At 39.5% G+C, this 12,689-nt stretch overlaps 1 protein-coding gene across 2 annotated transcripts in view; it reads right to left on the bottom strand.

The window, feature by feature from the left end:
• The window catches only part of ywhae1 (tyrosine 3-monooxygenase/tryptophan 5-monooxygenase activation protein, epsilon polypeptide 1), a 47,748-nt gene that overhangs the window by 10,363 nt on the left and 24,696 nt on the right, over nt 1–12,689 (bottom strand). For both annotated transcript variants that reach the window (XM_087977143.1, XM_087977142.1), the window contains exon 2: nt 6,571–6,770. In XM_087977143.1, the coding sequence (XP_087833269.1) occupies nt 6,571–6,770 (200 nt within the window). The remainder of the gene's footprint in view (nt 1–6,570; nt 6,771–12,689) is intronic.

The following is a 12,689-nucleotide window of genomic DNA, read 5'->3' as shown; positions in this document are numbered from 1 at the left end:
TTCTCAGGGGATAGTGCTACCCTAGAAAAGCTATTCACTTGATTTGACCAGTACATGAAACAAAAGCAGCACTAAAAGTCTGCCTTTGAGTCATGATTGAAGTGCTCTGCCTACAGTTTTACCTACACAAGTCATTTGCATTTACAAGTATATCTTAATTTGTGTCATTACAGCTAGTTACATTACCCATGTTCATTTTTGTACAATGCAAAGCGTAGAGAATAGGTTGGTGCTGTTCCCAAAATATAACAACATTGAGAATATAACCTGAGATTTTTCAGTGTATACCAAAACACAGGAGTGCAGATTTTAATTCTCAAACGGCAGACCATGCTTTAGTTGCTTCAAGGGGCTCCAATTGATTTTAGTGACTAGTGCACTCCAGATGCTGGAATTCAGCACTCAGCTGAATCAGAGAACGCATGTAAGACAGCATATGTCAGCAAGGTTCTTTAGTTGAGAAACCAAGTGAGTCTCACATTAGGTTATTTTCAAATTCACTGGAAAGGAAATCAGAATAAAATTCCTCAGGCTGTATTCCAATAAAAGCAAACCCTGGGAAGTAAAAATAATTTCCAAAACTTAAGTGTTTAGATCAAAATTTTTGTATTCCCAGTTCCAAATTGAGCTCAACTGATGTCATGAACTTAATCTCAGCTGAAGTCCTGTAATACCATTCTAATGAGATCAGAAATTGGAATGGGTCAGAGAAAGAAAATGGGGAATAATGCTGTTTAAAAAAAGTTAAGTGGAGATTTTGAGGACATCAACTTAATACCATCACTAAGAGATGCTGTTAAATATTGGGAAATAGAAACAAAGTGAAATCCTCAAAAAAGCTTCAAGCACTTTTTCCAAAGCAGGAAAACTCCCTCAAATGGAGCTGTAATTTTTTAAATCCAAAATAAAAACACTTAGATATTAGTATTGAGAAAAGCTTTGATACAATTATGGTAATCAATCACATACAAAACCCTATGCACTGTGGAAAGATCTTGGAATATATTGGAAGCAAGAAAGTCATCTGTCTGCTGAGGTTCACTCCCCTTGCAGGGCAGAATCCTGAATCTCAGGAAATGAGGTGGCACAGTATTTGGCAAGTATTCAGCAATATTCAATGTGATCCAATCAATTAAGTCAAAGAATCAAGTGACTTTTCTTTCAAAATACTGATCAATCTGGTGTTGAACTAATTAAAAGAGCATGTTGCCTCTACCAACTCAGTGTGAAGGCACTCTTTAGTTTGCACACAGCAATACAACTGTATCCGGAGTCTCCCTAACAGAACATCATTCTGTTTAGGAAGAGTGCGCAAATCCTCATGTTTCTTAGCACTGGTAAGAGGATACTCTCAATCATTTAACTGATACTGACTAGAAGAAAAAACAAAATCAAGGCTGATCCAATTTGTAGTACTGGTCAATTTGAATGCGTCATTATTTTAATTAGTAGAGGTTGGCGTTGGAGAACATGGCCTGATCCTTGGACTCATTTTACTCACTGTTGGAGGAATGGTATTAGAACACTGATTTTTCTCAAAGGTTCAGCATGAGGCCAGTCAGTTGTGTCTGTGCTGGCTATTGTTGTAATTGTTTGAAGCCACTCGAACTCAGCACATTCTTCCTTCCCAGATATCTAATTCCCTCTTGAAAGCCTCAACCAAACCTGCCTCAGGCATAGTTCCAGATCCAGAGTTTTTCTTCATGTCAGCATTATGCTCTTTTGAGAATTACTTTCAACCTGCACACTTCGGTGCTTGTCCCTTTCTCCAATAGGAAAGTTGTTCCCTATGTACAAGGCCCCAACTGCTTGATTTTGAACATCTCAATCAAATCTTGTCTTGAAGAAAACTTCAAGACAGAGTTTCAAGTTTTTCTAATAGGTCTACATAACTAAGGCCCCCTCACATGTGGGACTTTTCTTGTGGATCTTCTCTCAATGCCTTCACATCTTTCCTAAAATGTAGTACCTAGAACCAGCAATGGTTCAGGGAGGTCAACTAGTGCACAATTTATTTACTTCTATAATCAGTGCCCCTTTTCATAAAGCTTAGGAATCTGTATGTTTAGAACAACCTACCCTGCCACCTTCAATAATTTACACACCCAATGTTTCTGTACCCCCTTGAGAATTACACCCTTTATATTCTTTGTCCTTGTTCCTTTCACCAAAATCATTTTGCTGAATGTCACTAATCCACTCATTCCAACATTCTACGTGCTTTTGAAGTTCCACACCATCCTCCTCAGAATTCATGACTTCCAAGACTTGTATCAACTGCAAATGATCAAATGTGAAAGTATATTCTCTACATACCAAAGCCTGAATTGTTAATACTATATATCAGAGAGAGCAGGGCCCTAATGCCAATCCTTGGGAAACTCCCACTCTCTCAACTGTGGCTTTTCTCTAGCAAAAATTACAACTGGCGAATTAATTTGCAATCCATAAATTACAAACCTAACTTAAAAATCAATATTAAATCCCAACTTAATTCACTTAAGAATTAGTGATTTCCAATTTCAATGGCGGAAAATAGCATTATGCTTTTGTGACATAGGTTTATCTGGAATGATCATCTGAATCCACCCACAGGCATCAGTGGCTATATAGCTACCAGCAATAACTTAACACTACATTAAACATATATAGTATAGAAACATGAACAGCCTTCCTATTGTACAGCCACAATCCAATTGAATGGTGGAGCAGACTCAAGGGGCTGAACAGTTTAATCCTGTTTTTATTTCTAATAGTCTACCCAATCATCTCTAGCCTTGTTTAACTGGACATCAGTTTGCGACTTGTGCTATCCCATTTATACCAACTTCTGAAAACCCCAACTTTAACTTAGCCTTCCCTCCATGTGCTTCTTCAGAGGGTTGTTACAGACTCAATAGGCCAAATAGTCTCTTTCTACAGTGTCGGAATGCGATCTTAGGCAACCTGGTGGCACAGCAGTTAGCACTGCTGTCTCACAGGGCCAGGGACCCAGCTTCAATTCCAGGCTTAGGGGACTGTCTGTGTTAATGTTGCATTTTCTCCCCGCGCCTGTTTGGGTTTGTTTTCACAGTCCAAAGGTATACAGGTTAGAAGGATTAGCCATGCTAAAATAAAAACCATCCCAGTGTCCAGGGATGTGCAAGTTAGGTGGTTTAGCCATAGTTAAAAACCCCATGCAGGATACTTCAACATCCAATTGTGGAAGTTGCAGTCAGCCACAGACCTCAGAGGTCCACGTGTTGGGAAAAATTAAAGGGAACACAGCCCACAGGAACAAACATCTTTTCTGTGCCCAAGTCCTCAAGTTCATTATTTTATACACTTTAAATCAATATAACATAGAATATTACAGCACATTACAGGCCCTTCGGCCCTCAATGTTATGCCGACCTGTGAACCAATTTGAAGTCCATCTAACCTAAACAATTCCATATGTTTATCCAATGACCATTTAAATGCCCTTAAAGTTGGCGAGTCATCTGTTACAAGCAGGGCATTCCACGCCCCTATTAGTGAGTAAAGAAACAACCTCTGACATCTGTCCTATTATCTATCACCCCTCAATTTAAAGCTATGTCCTCTTGTGCTCGTCATCACCATCTGAGGATGATCTTCTCACAAATCAGCCCAGCCTGTCCAATCTTTCCTCCCAAGATAATCAGTTCACTCCAGGTATCAATCTCGTAAGCCGCCTCTGAACTGCCCCATAATGCAATTACATCCTTCCTAAATTAAGGACACTTAAATATACACAGTATTCCAGAAGCTGTTTAGATTAGATTCCCCACAGTGTGGAAACAGGCCCTTTGCCCGAGCAAGTCCACACTGACCTCTGAAGAGTACCCACCCAGACTCATTTCCCCTACATTTACCCCAACTAATGGACCTAACACCATGGACAATTTAGCTTGGCCAATTCATCTGACCTGCACATCGGCTGGAATGATCATCAATACTCTTCATAATTGAAGCATTACATCCTTACCTTGATGTTCAAGTTCTCTCATAACAAAGGTATAATTACATTAGCCTTTGACTCGAGCACTGGAGCATTTAGATCACACTTTAGAATGTGGCAGTTGTTCCTCTTCTAAACCTTTTCAATCTTCCCTACCAAAGTAAAGAACTTCAGATTTTTCCACTATATGCTCCACCTGCCAGATTTTTGTTTATCCATGAAATCAGATTATTCTACACCTTTGGTATATCATCTTCATGGCATAGTTTCCTACAACTGAATCCCTTGAGTCCACTCAGAGTCCTCACCGATCCTTCGAAGAGCATCCCACCCAGATAGATCCCTCTACCCTCCTAACCCTGCATTTCCCATGGCTAAGCCACCTAGCTCACGCACCCCAGGGCACTGCGGGCAATTCAGCATGGACAATCTACCTAAACTGCACATCTTTGGACTGTGGAAGAAAACAGGACTTGAAGGAAACTCTCACAATCATGGGGAGAGTGGGCAAACTCCAGACAGAGGGTGGAACCAAACCTGAATCTCTGGCACTGACAGGCAGCAATGCTAACCATTGAGCCACAGTGTCATTTGTAGATCTGTAAATTTAGCCAACATACCTTGAGATTTTCTTTACAAAAGTCATTGATAAAATAACACGCAAAATGTTGAGGGCCCAGAGACCCATGTGGGACTCCATTCCTCATTTATACCACCAGAGTTTACTCCATTCTGCCAGCCAGCTAATCTATCCATGATTAGATTAGATTACATTACATTACAGTGTGGAAACAGGCCCTTCGGCCCAACAAGTCCACACCGACCCGCCGAAGCGTAACCCACCCATACCCCTACATTTACCCCTTACCTAACACTACGGGCAATTTAGCATGGCCAATTCACCTAACCTGCACATCTTTGGACTGTGGGAGGAAACCGGAGCACCCGGAGGAAACCCACACAGTCACGGGGAGAACGTGCAAACTCCACACAGTCAGTCGCCTGAGGCGGGAATTGAACCCGGGTCTCTGGCGCTGTGAGGGAGCAGTGCTAACCACTATGCCACCGTGCCGCCCACAAATGTCATCCTTACAACAGGAGCTCTTACTTTGCACGATAACCTTTTATATAGCATCTTGTCAAATGCCTTCTGGAAACATCTACCTCTGACCATGTGTTCTATAGTAATACATTGCAGAGCTTGGTGTTAAATATGTCGATAATATTCCTGTGAAATATCTCTGACATTTTCATTTACATTTGTATAGTGCTTAAATGTAAGTTGCTGTAGTGAATTAACTTTCTGACAATCTGCAACATAACACTGGGAATCGTTTCAATTTCATCCAATTCCAATCAGCAATTAGTTTATGGTACTGACTTTTAATGTATTAAGACTCAAACTTAGCAGATCATATGCTTGGTGAAAAATAGAAGCAATAAGCTTCACTGTAGGATGAATAAAGGGCTCTAACAATGCTGACCATTCAGCATGATACACCTTGTGTGCCATAACTAGGAATTGTGTAGTATGCTAATTGAGGAAGAGTCGGGGATTAAAAAAGGATTCATTATTTGACTGATGTTCAGATATGCAAGATAAGTTGGTGAATAGAATATTTAGATGTTGCAAGTGAGGGGGCTGGGAATGATAAAGTAAATTGTAAAATCAACATTTGTTAGAAGTTAGTGACTGTTACTCTCTGGTTAGAAGTCAATTATTTTATGACCACCACACAGCACTGCTTCACCGAAAACAAAAGGACAATTTAGTGACTGCATATTAATTTATCATCCATAAAATACTGGAAAATTCCACTGGTCAAGCATCACCTGCAAAGAAAAAAAAATGTTTCAGATCAATAATCTTTCAGAGGTTGTCCAGATATCTCAACACTCATTCTTGCTCCACAGATGCTGTCAGATTTTCTAAGCATTTCCAGCAATTTCCTTGTTCTTGGATATTTTCTTCATAGAATTGCTGGGCAATGGAAGCCTTGCAATAATTTTTTTAAACACAAGAACATATTTGTGTTCTTGTTAGAAAATAATTCAAGAACAACAGTCTATTGCTGCTGCTTTTCAAAAAAAAATCTCAGCTACGTTGTTGCCAGCAAAATTGCTTTAATTACACTTCCAGTTACCAAATTACTAATGGTTTCTAGGAACATCACATAGGGCAGAAAAGTCCTGGAATGCTCTAAATAGAACTGTGGATGTGCCTATACCCAAAGGATTGTAGTGGTTCAAGATTGCTCACTGCTACCCTCAAGAACAATTAGGGATGGCCAATAAATGCTGGCCAAGCCAAAGACACCAACCCACAAACAAATATTACAAGTTAATTACATGTGGGACAAGAGCATCAGCCCATTCCAGAATGCTACTCCCTCTGTCACCTTTCCTGTAGGTTAGTTTGTTACTGCTTCACTTTCTTTCATGCATAATTTTGTTGGAAGCTAACGACAAAATGGAAACTTTTTTTAAAAAAAAGGAAAGCACCACCTTAAACCCTTTGCAGGCTCAGTAATTACACTGTTACCAAAAACAACTGAATTATTGTTTGTAAACTGGCTGTTTTATAACTCTGCAATTTGTTATGGCCTTACCGTTTTTCTGTATTCACGGATCATTTTGAGTTTGTCCTCTCCACCTTTGTTTTCCTCCTTTTGCTCAATACTGCTGATTATCCTCCAGGACGCTCTCCGTGCTCCAATCACATTTTTATAGGCCACAGACAGTAAATTCCTTTCCTCAACCGTCAACTCTACATCCATGCCAGCTACCTTCTTCATTGATTCCACCATTTCTGTGACAGGAAAGAAACATTAAAAAAATCAAGTAACTAGTGATAACTCATACATTAAGTATTTGTTAAGATCATTCAGACTTCTTTATTGAGGAACTAAGTGCAGATAATATTCTAAATCCAACTTTCAACATACTACAGAACAGCACAGATTTAGAGGAAAAAAAACTGCATTCACCAATGTCAGATGCCTAAACTCAAATTGCCAAACCAATCCTTTATTTGTTGAGCTCAAAGTGTGCTTAAATTTCTGGTATCCCATTCATGGTCCAGATATTATTTTATTATAAATGACAGATGAACTCAAAACTTTATTCGTTACCTTTAACTGAACTCTGATTTAATATCAATTAGAGACATTAATCTCATTCACTTTCATAAAAAGCACAGGATTTAAGTTGAATTGGTTTGCAGATATTCCTCTCTTCCTGACTTTCATCCCAAAGTAAGACAATTACCTGCAAGGCCAAGCTTTTGCCTGCAATTAGTACCAGAACAAACAAGCATCGCATAATCGTCACCCTATAAAACAGTGAGCTCACCACACCAATACACAGAGGAACCTTGATTACCCAACATTCGATTAACCGAATTTCAGATCATCCGAACGAGATCATAAGGTCCCAATGCTTCGCTGTGTTATCCGGCATCAGATTAACCGAACAAAATATGCCCCACCCATGCTCTTCAGATAATCGAGGTTCCTCTGTATTGGTCAAATGCCCGCAAATACTCAACTCAATAATCAACTTACAGTTAGCATTCAGATCCTTTTTCAAGGAAGGGGGTTGCACCTTCTATCTATTCCTTCCTAAATCTCCACACAGACTTTATTTATACAAGTAATATTCTCACATGCCAGCCTCATGTTGATGTGCCAAACTAAGGTTGTGAGATCTACTCAAGAGGGCACATTTCAAATTTTTCTACCCCCAATCATGGGACAGATGACCAAATTTAGATAAGAAACAAATTTTATAATAAAAGTTAAGACATGATGGAAGCATGACATGCTTCAGCAAAAGTATCAAAGCAATAAACTGAATTTAGAAATGAGTAATTCTTTAACATGACAAAAAGTGCTGTAGCAGAGCTACCATCCTTACCAGTCTGCCGACTGCAGATATCAGTCCTTGGAGACAAAATCCCATTTTCACATTGAGAATACCAGTCATCGTGTTGTATGGTACTTATCACCATACTAAACAGGATAGACTTCAAATAGATCTAGCAACTAAAGACTAAGCACCCATGAGGTGCTGGGGGCCATCAACTGCAGCAGCATTGTACTCCAACATAATCTGCAATCTCTCAACCTGGCATACCCCCCACTCAATCATTACCATCAAACCAGGGGCTCAACGCCAGTTCAATGGAGCAGTACCATGCATACCTAAGAATGAGGAGTCAGCCTGATGAAGCTACCAAATAAGCTACATTCTTGCCAAACAACATAAGCAGCAAGTGATAACTGAGCGATACAACCAATGGGTCTGATCCACATCCAGCTGTGAATAATAGTGGGCAATTAAACTACTCACTGGAGGCTGAGTCTCCACAAATATTCTCATCCTCAATGATAAAAGAAGCCCAACACATCAGTACAAAAGATAAAGCTGAAACATTCAAAGGAAAATTCAGCCAAGTGTCAAGCGGATGATCCATCTGTGCCTCCTCCAGGTGGTGCCTAGCATCACAGATGCCAGTCTTCAGTCAATTTAATTCATTCCACGTAAGAAACAGTTGGAGGCGCTGGATACTGCAAGGTTATGGACCCTGACAACACTCGAGCAATAGTACTAAAGACTGTGCTACAGACCTTACCACACACCTAGCCAAGCTGTTCAAGGACAATACAACATCAGCATCTCCGATAATGTGGAAAACTGCCCAGGTTTGTCCCACACACAAGAAGCACAACAAATAGAATCCCTACAGTGTGGAAACCCAACAGAGTTAATCACCATCCCATCAGTCTACTCTCAATCAATAAACAGAAAATGTCATCAAGCAGCACCTGCTCACTAACATACAGTTTGATATTTTAAGTTAATGGTTTGCTTTAAAAAAAGGACACTTTCCTAACTTTTTCTCCTTCTTTAACAATTCCTTGTGTTCTACTAGCTTACTTACCTTACCAGTAAAAAACCTCTCAAATATCAGACCTCCCATGGTTCCCTAGCATTAATGAAAACTGGCCTAGTTAGTAAAGCTTCTTGTAACTAAAGCTCCAATTTACCCAAGTACCAATACCTCAGATCATACAGCACAGAAACAGACCTTGCCATCCAACTCAGCCACACGACATCCCAATATGGCCTAGCCTCATTGGCCACCATTTGACCCATACTCCTCCTTTAGCAGCTTCCATGGCAACAATCAGGAAAATTAATCCTTTACTCTCCTCTTGCCTGCAACCTTCGACAAACACCAAGCCCAGGTGCGGTTATCCTTGCTCCCAATACAATTCTGAACCTAGCTTACTATCATCCATTTGCAAGTGACATTGTCTAGTCCTAATTCTAATATTACCAACTGGTTAAGAATTCTAGATGCAACTAGTTCCAACTTCTAGACATGAATTCTCTAAAGTGGAGGTAAACTTAAAAGGGAAAAACGTATTGCTTTCCTCAAAAACATGCAGCTCAAATTACTGCATAAAACTCAATGTAAGGGCTCTTCTAGCATGATGGCTGTCTTCCTATCTTTGAGCCAGAAAGCCCAGATTCAAGTTAAGGGTAGGCCACTTAGAATTGCTGAGGAGAATTTTCTTCACCTCTCGAGTGAGAGCCTGTAGAATTCTCCAATACAAAATGGTTGAAACTAAAACATTCAATGTTATCAAGAACAAGTTAAATATAGTTCTTGGGACTAAAGGGTCAAAGAGTACGAAGAAAACAGTATACTGAACTACAGAATCAGCTATTTTCATACTGAATGATGGGTAGACGCAAAGAGCTGAAGAGTCTAATCCTACTTCCATGTTTCAACATCCTACCTCCTCCACAAGTGCGTCATAACAGATTAATTAAAATAAATACCAGGAGACAATGATGACATTTTTCTTTATTGGGATCTTGCTTAACCGTTGGTTCTTCTGGTGCAACAGTAGTGCCCCTACCTTTGAGGCAGGAGATCAAGATTTGAGTTCCATCTCATCCAGGTGTGTAATATCTCCAAACAGGTTGATTAGAAAGATCTTTATACAGGTAGGGAAAATGCAGGGGCAGCCAGTGTTATTAATTTATGCAGCACACTTTAATTACCACTTGGTGTCATCTGCACACCATACAAAATATTGCGAGGGGTATTTATAGTCAATTAGTAGTGTACCAAAATCATCAGAGGACTGTAGGCATCAAGCATAGCTATTAATAACTACATTACCAGAGACCCTAACTGCAGTTCTAAATTTGTTTATGCATCCTGAATATGAACCAAGAACTTACTTGCTTCCAAAGACATAAGACCAAACTATCACCAATATCTAGTAGAGATCCCTCATACAGCCTACAAGTCTAGTTGGAATACAAAGCAAGAACATAAGCAATATTAACAGATTCCTCTCATCTGGTGGGTGCAGGTGCCCATCCCTCAATGCCAGTTCCAAGAACTCATATATACTTCCAGCTTTTAAGAAGCTAGCCATCTCTATATCAAAGTTAAAAATCACAACACCAGATTATAGTCCAACAGGTTTATTTGGAAGTACTAGCTTTCAGAGTGCTGCTCCTTCATCAGGGAGCTAGTGGGACAGAATCATACGACATAGAATTTATAGCAAAAGATCATAATGCATTCCAGTCCAACACCGGCACCTCCACATCTTTATATCAGTTTATGAGCTAGATCATGGGGAGGGTACTTACATAATGGCTTGTTGGACTGTTCATCAGCCCCTGATTTCACTATTTCTTTGGTTTTCCAAGGGAAAAGTCAAAGATACAAATAACAAATTTGTGCTAGTCATTTGTATGCTCATTTTGAATGTTTCTTTACTAGATACAGTACACAATGTTGAGCCAGCTTGTTACGCATGGAAGTATGCAATCCAATGTCACTGGCTCCATTCAAATTGGTACAGAAGACAAAATGCCTATCCCAGATCATAGCTAAACCTGTTTCAAACAGAATATTCAGAGAACAACTGCACTAAAGTACAAGCAGTAAAATTCTGGACAGAGTCTGCGACAAACAGGAATTTAGTTTTGAAAAAAATCATTTACCTTACCCTTTTGGTTCTCCTGGTGCAACAGCAGTGCCCCTATCTTTGAGACAGAAGACCACGATTTGAGTTCCATCTCATCCACGTTTGCAATATCACCAAACAGGTTGATTAGAAAGACCTTTTAGAGGGCTAGACGGGCATTAATTGCCCATCCCTAAATTTCCCCAGAGGGAAGTTCAAAGTCAACCACATTCTTGTGAAGTCCCATGTCAGCCAGACCAGGTAAGATACAAGTTTATTTCCTCAAGGGAAAGTGAATAAAATTGGGTTTTCTGACAATGATTTCATAGTCATCATTAGACTCTTAATTCCATAATTTTATTGAATGGGCAGGATTTGAACCCAGGCCTCCAGACCAAAAGTCCCATGATAATACCAGTAGACCATACACTCCCCTTTAATATACATGATCCAAGTCAAGGTGTTACAACCGCAAGGTTGCGCACTTACAAAGAGATGATATAATCCAAAAGGAATACGCAAATAAAACTACACCCTATTTTATTAGGGAAGTCTACAAAAAAGAAAGTGCCCAGAGATCGGTGTTGCTGATTTGTAACCATTCACTGCATCTGAATGCCCAGTCTTATGAGTCAGTGCTCTTAGAAAGAATTAAAGCAATCCAACAAGCCAGACTAGTTCCTCATTTTACTGCACTTAATCCACAAATTGCCCAGACAATAAGTCTTTTGCTAATGCAGTATATTTTTCCTTTATCAATGCACTGTATTAGATACAATGCAGCCTTCTTTTTAGTACTCAGTTTCCTACATTTGGACTAACTGGAGGAGATGTTTCAGCATATGAATCATGAATCAAACAATCAAGCAGCAAGCTCTCAAAATCATCCTTCAATAGAATTCTACAGATTGTCATCGGTTGTCTGGCATTACCATATGAACAAGTTTTACATCAATTTGATTATTGGGATTTTCAATCTCATGTCACACCTGAGGAATCAATTTAATGACTTGGTATTTTATAATCTGTGAGCGCTAATATGGCATTGATCCAGGACATCACATTTTAATTGAAGGCTGATTAAATGTGGCATCAACAGTTGAAATCTTTATTAAAAATCATTAAGTGGGAAGATAAGTCTGTTAATACATTCAATACACATGCATACACAAGCACTAGGAACTCGCATGTACCAAGAGTCAGAGACTTGCTGAATTTTCTCCTTAGCCTTATCAACTACAAAGCAGCCATACCCCAACACATGCAGCGATCTGTACAACTGCAGCTCCAAACCTGTATTTTACCAGTCCCTGCAAAAGGAAAACTGAATTCAGACACCCAGCAACGTTTCATTTCAACAAGCTGCTCTAATAGTTCCTGTCAAAAGCTAACTTCAAATTCAATTTGGCTTTGGGCTGCTAAAAGGAGCAGAGAAAACAAAGACAACATGCAGTGTGTCAAGTAAATAGTATGCTGATTTTGGGCTGCATTAATACAGGTGCAATCAACAATAAGCCACGAGCCTGATTCAAGACATTTTACCCATCACATGAAAACCAAAACACGTCAAACAGTACATCTATTGAAGAAACTAACTTGAATTATAATATGGCTATATTTCCAAAAAAAAGGGAATTCCAGTTCACACTTCAATTCCAGAAATGTGAATAGCTAAAAGTTTCTAGGAACAGATGGTAGTTTGGCCCCTCAAGTCTGATTAGATTAGATTA

This window comes from Chiloscyllium plagiosum, unplaced genomic scaffold (assembly GCF_037043375.1).
Source record: "Chiloscyllium plagiosum isolate Xiang-an unplaced genomic scaffold, Cpla_swu_hap1 HiC_scaffold_31, whole genome shotgun sequence".
Lineage (NCBI taxonomy): Eukaryota > Metazoa > Chordata > Chondrichthyes > Orectolobiformes > Hemiscylliidae > Chiloscyllium > Chiloscyllium plagiosum.
This window is presented reverse-complemented; position numbering and strand designations above follow the sequence as displayed.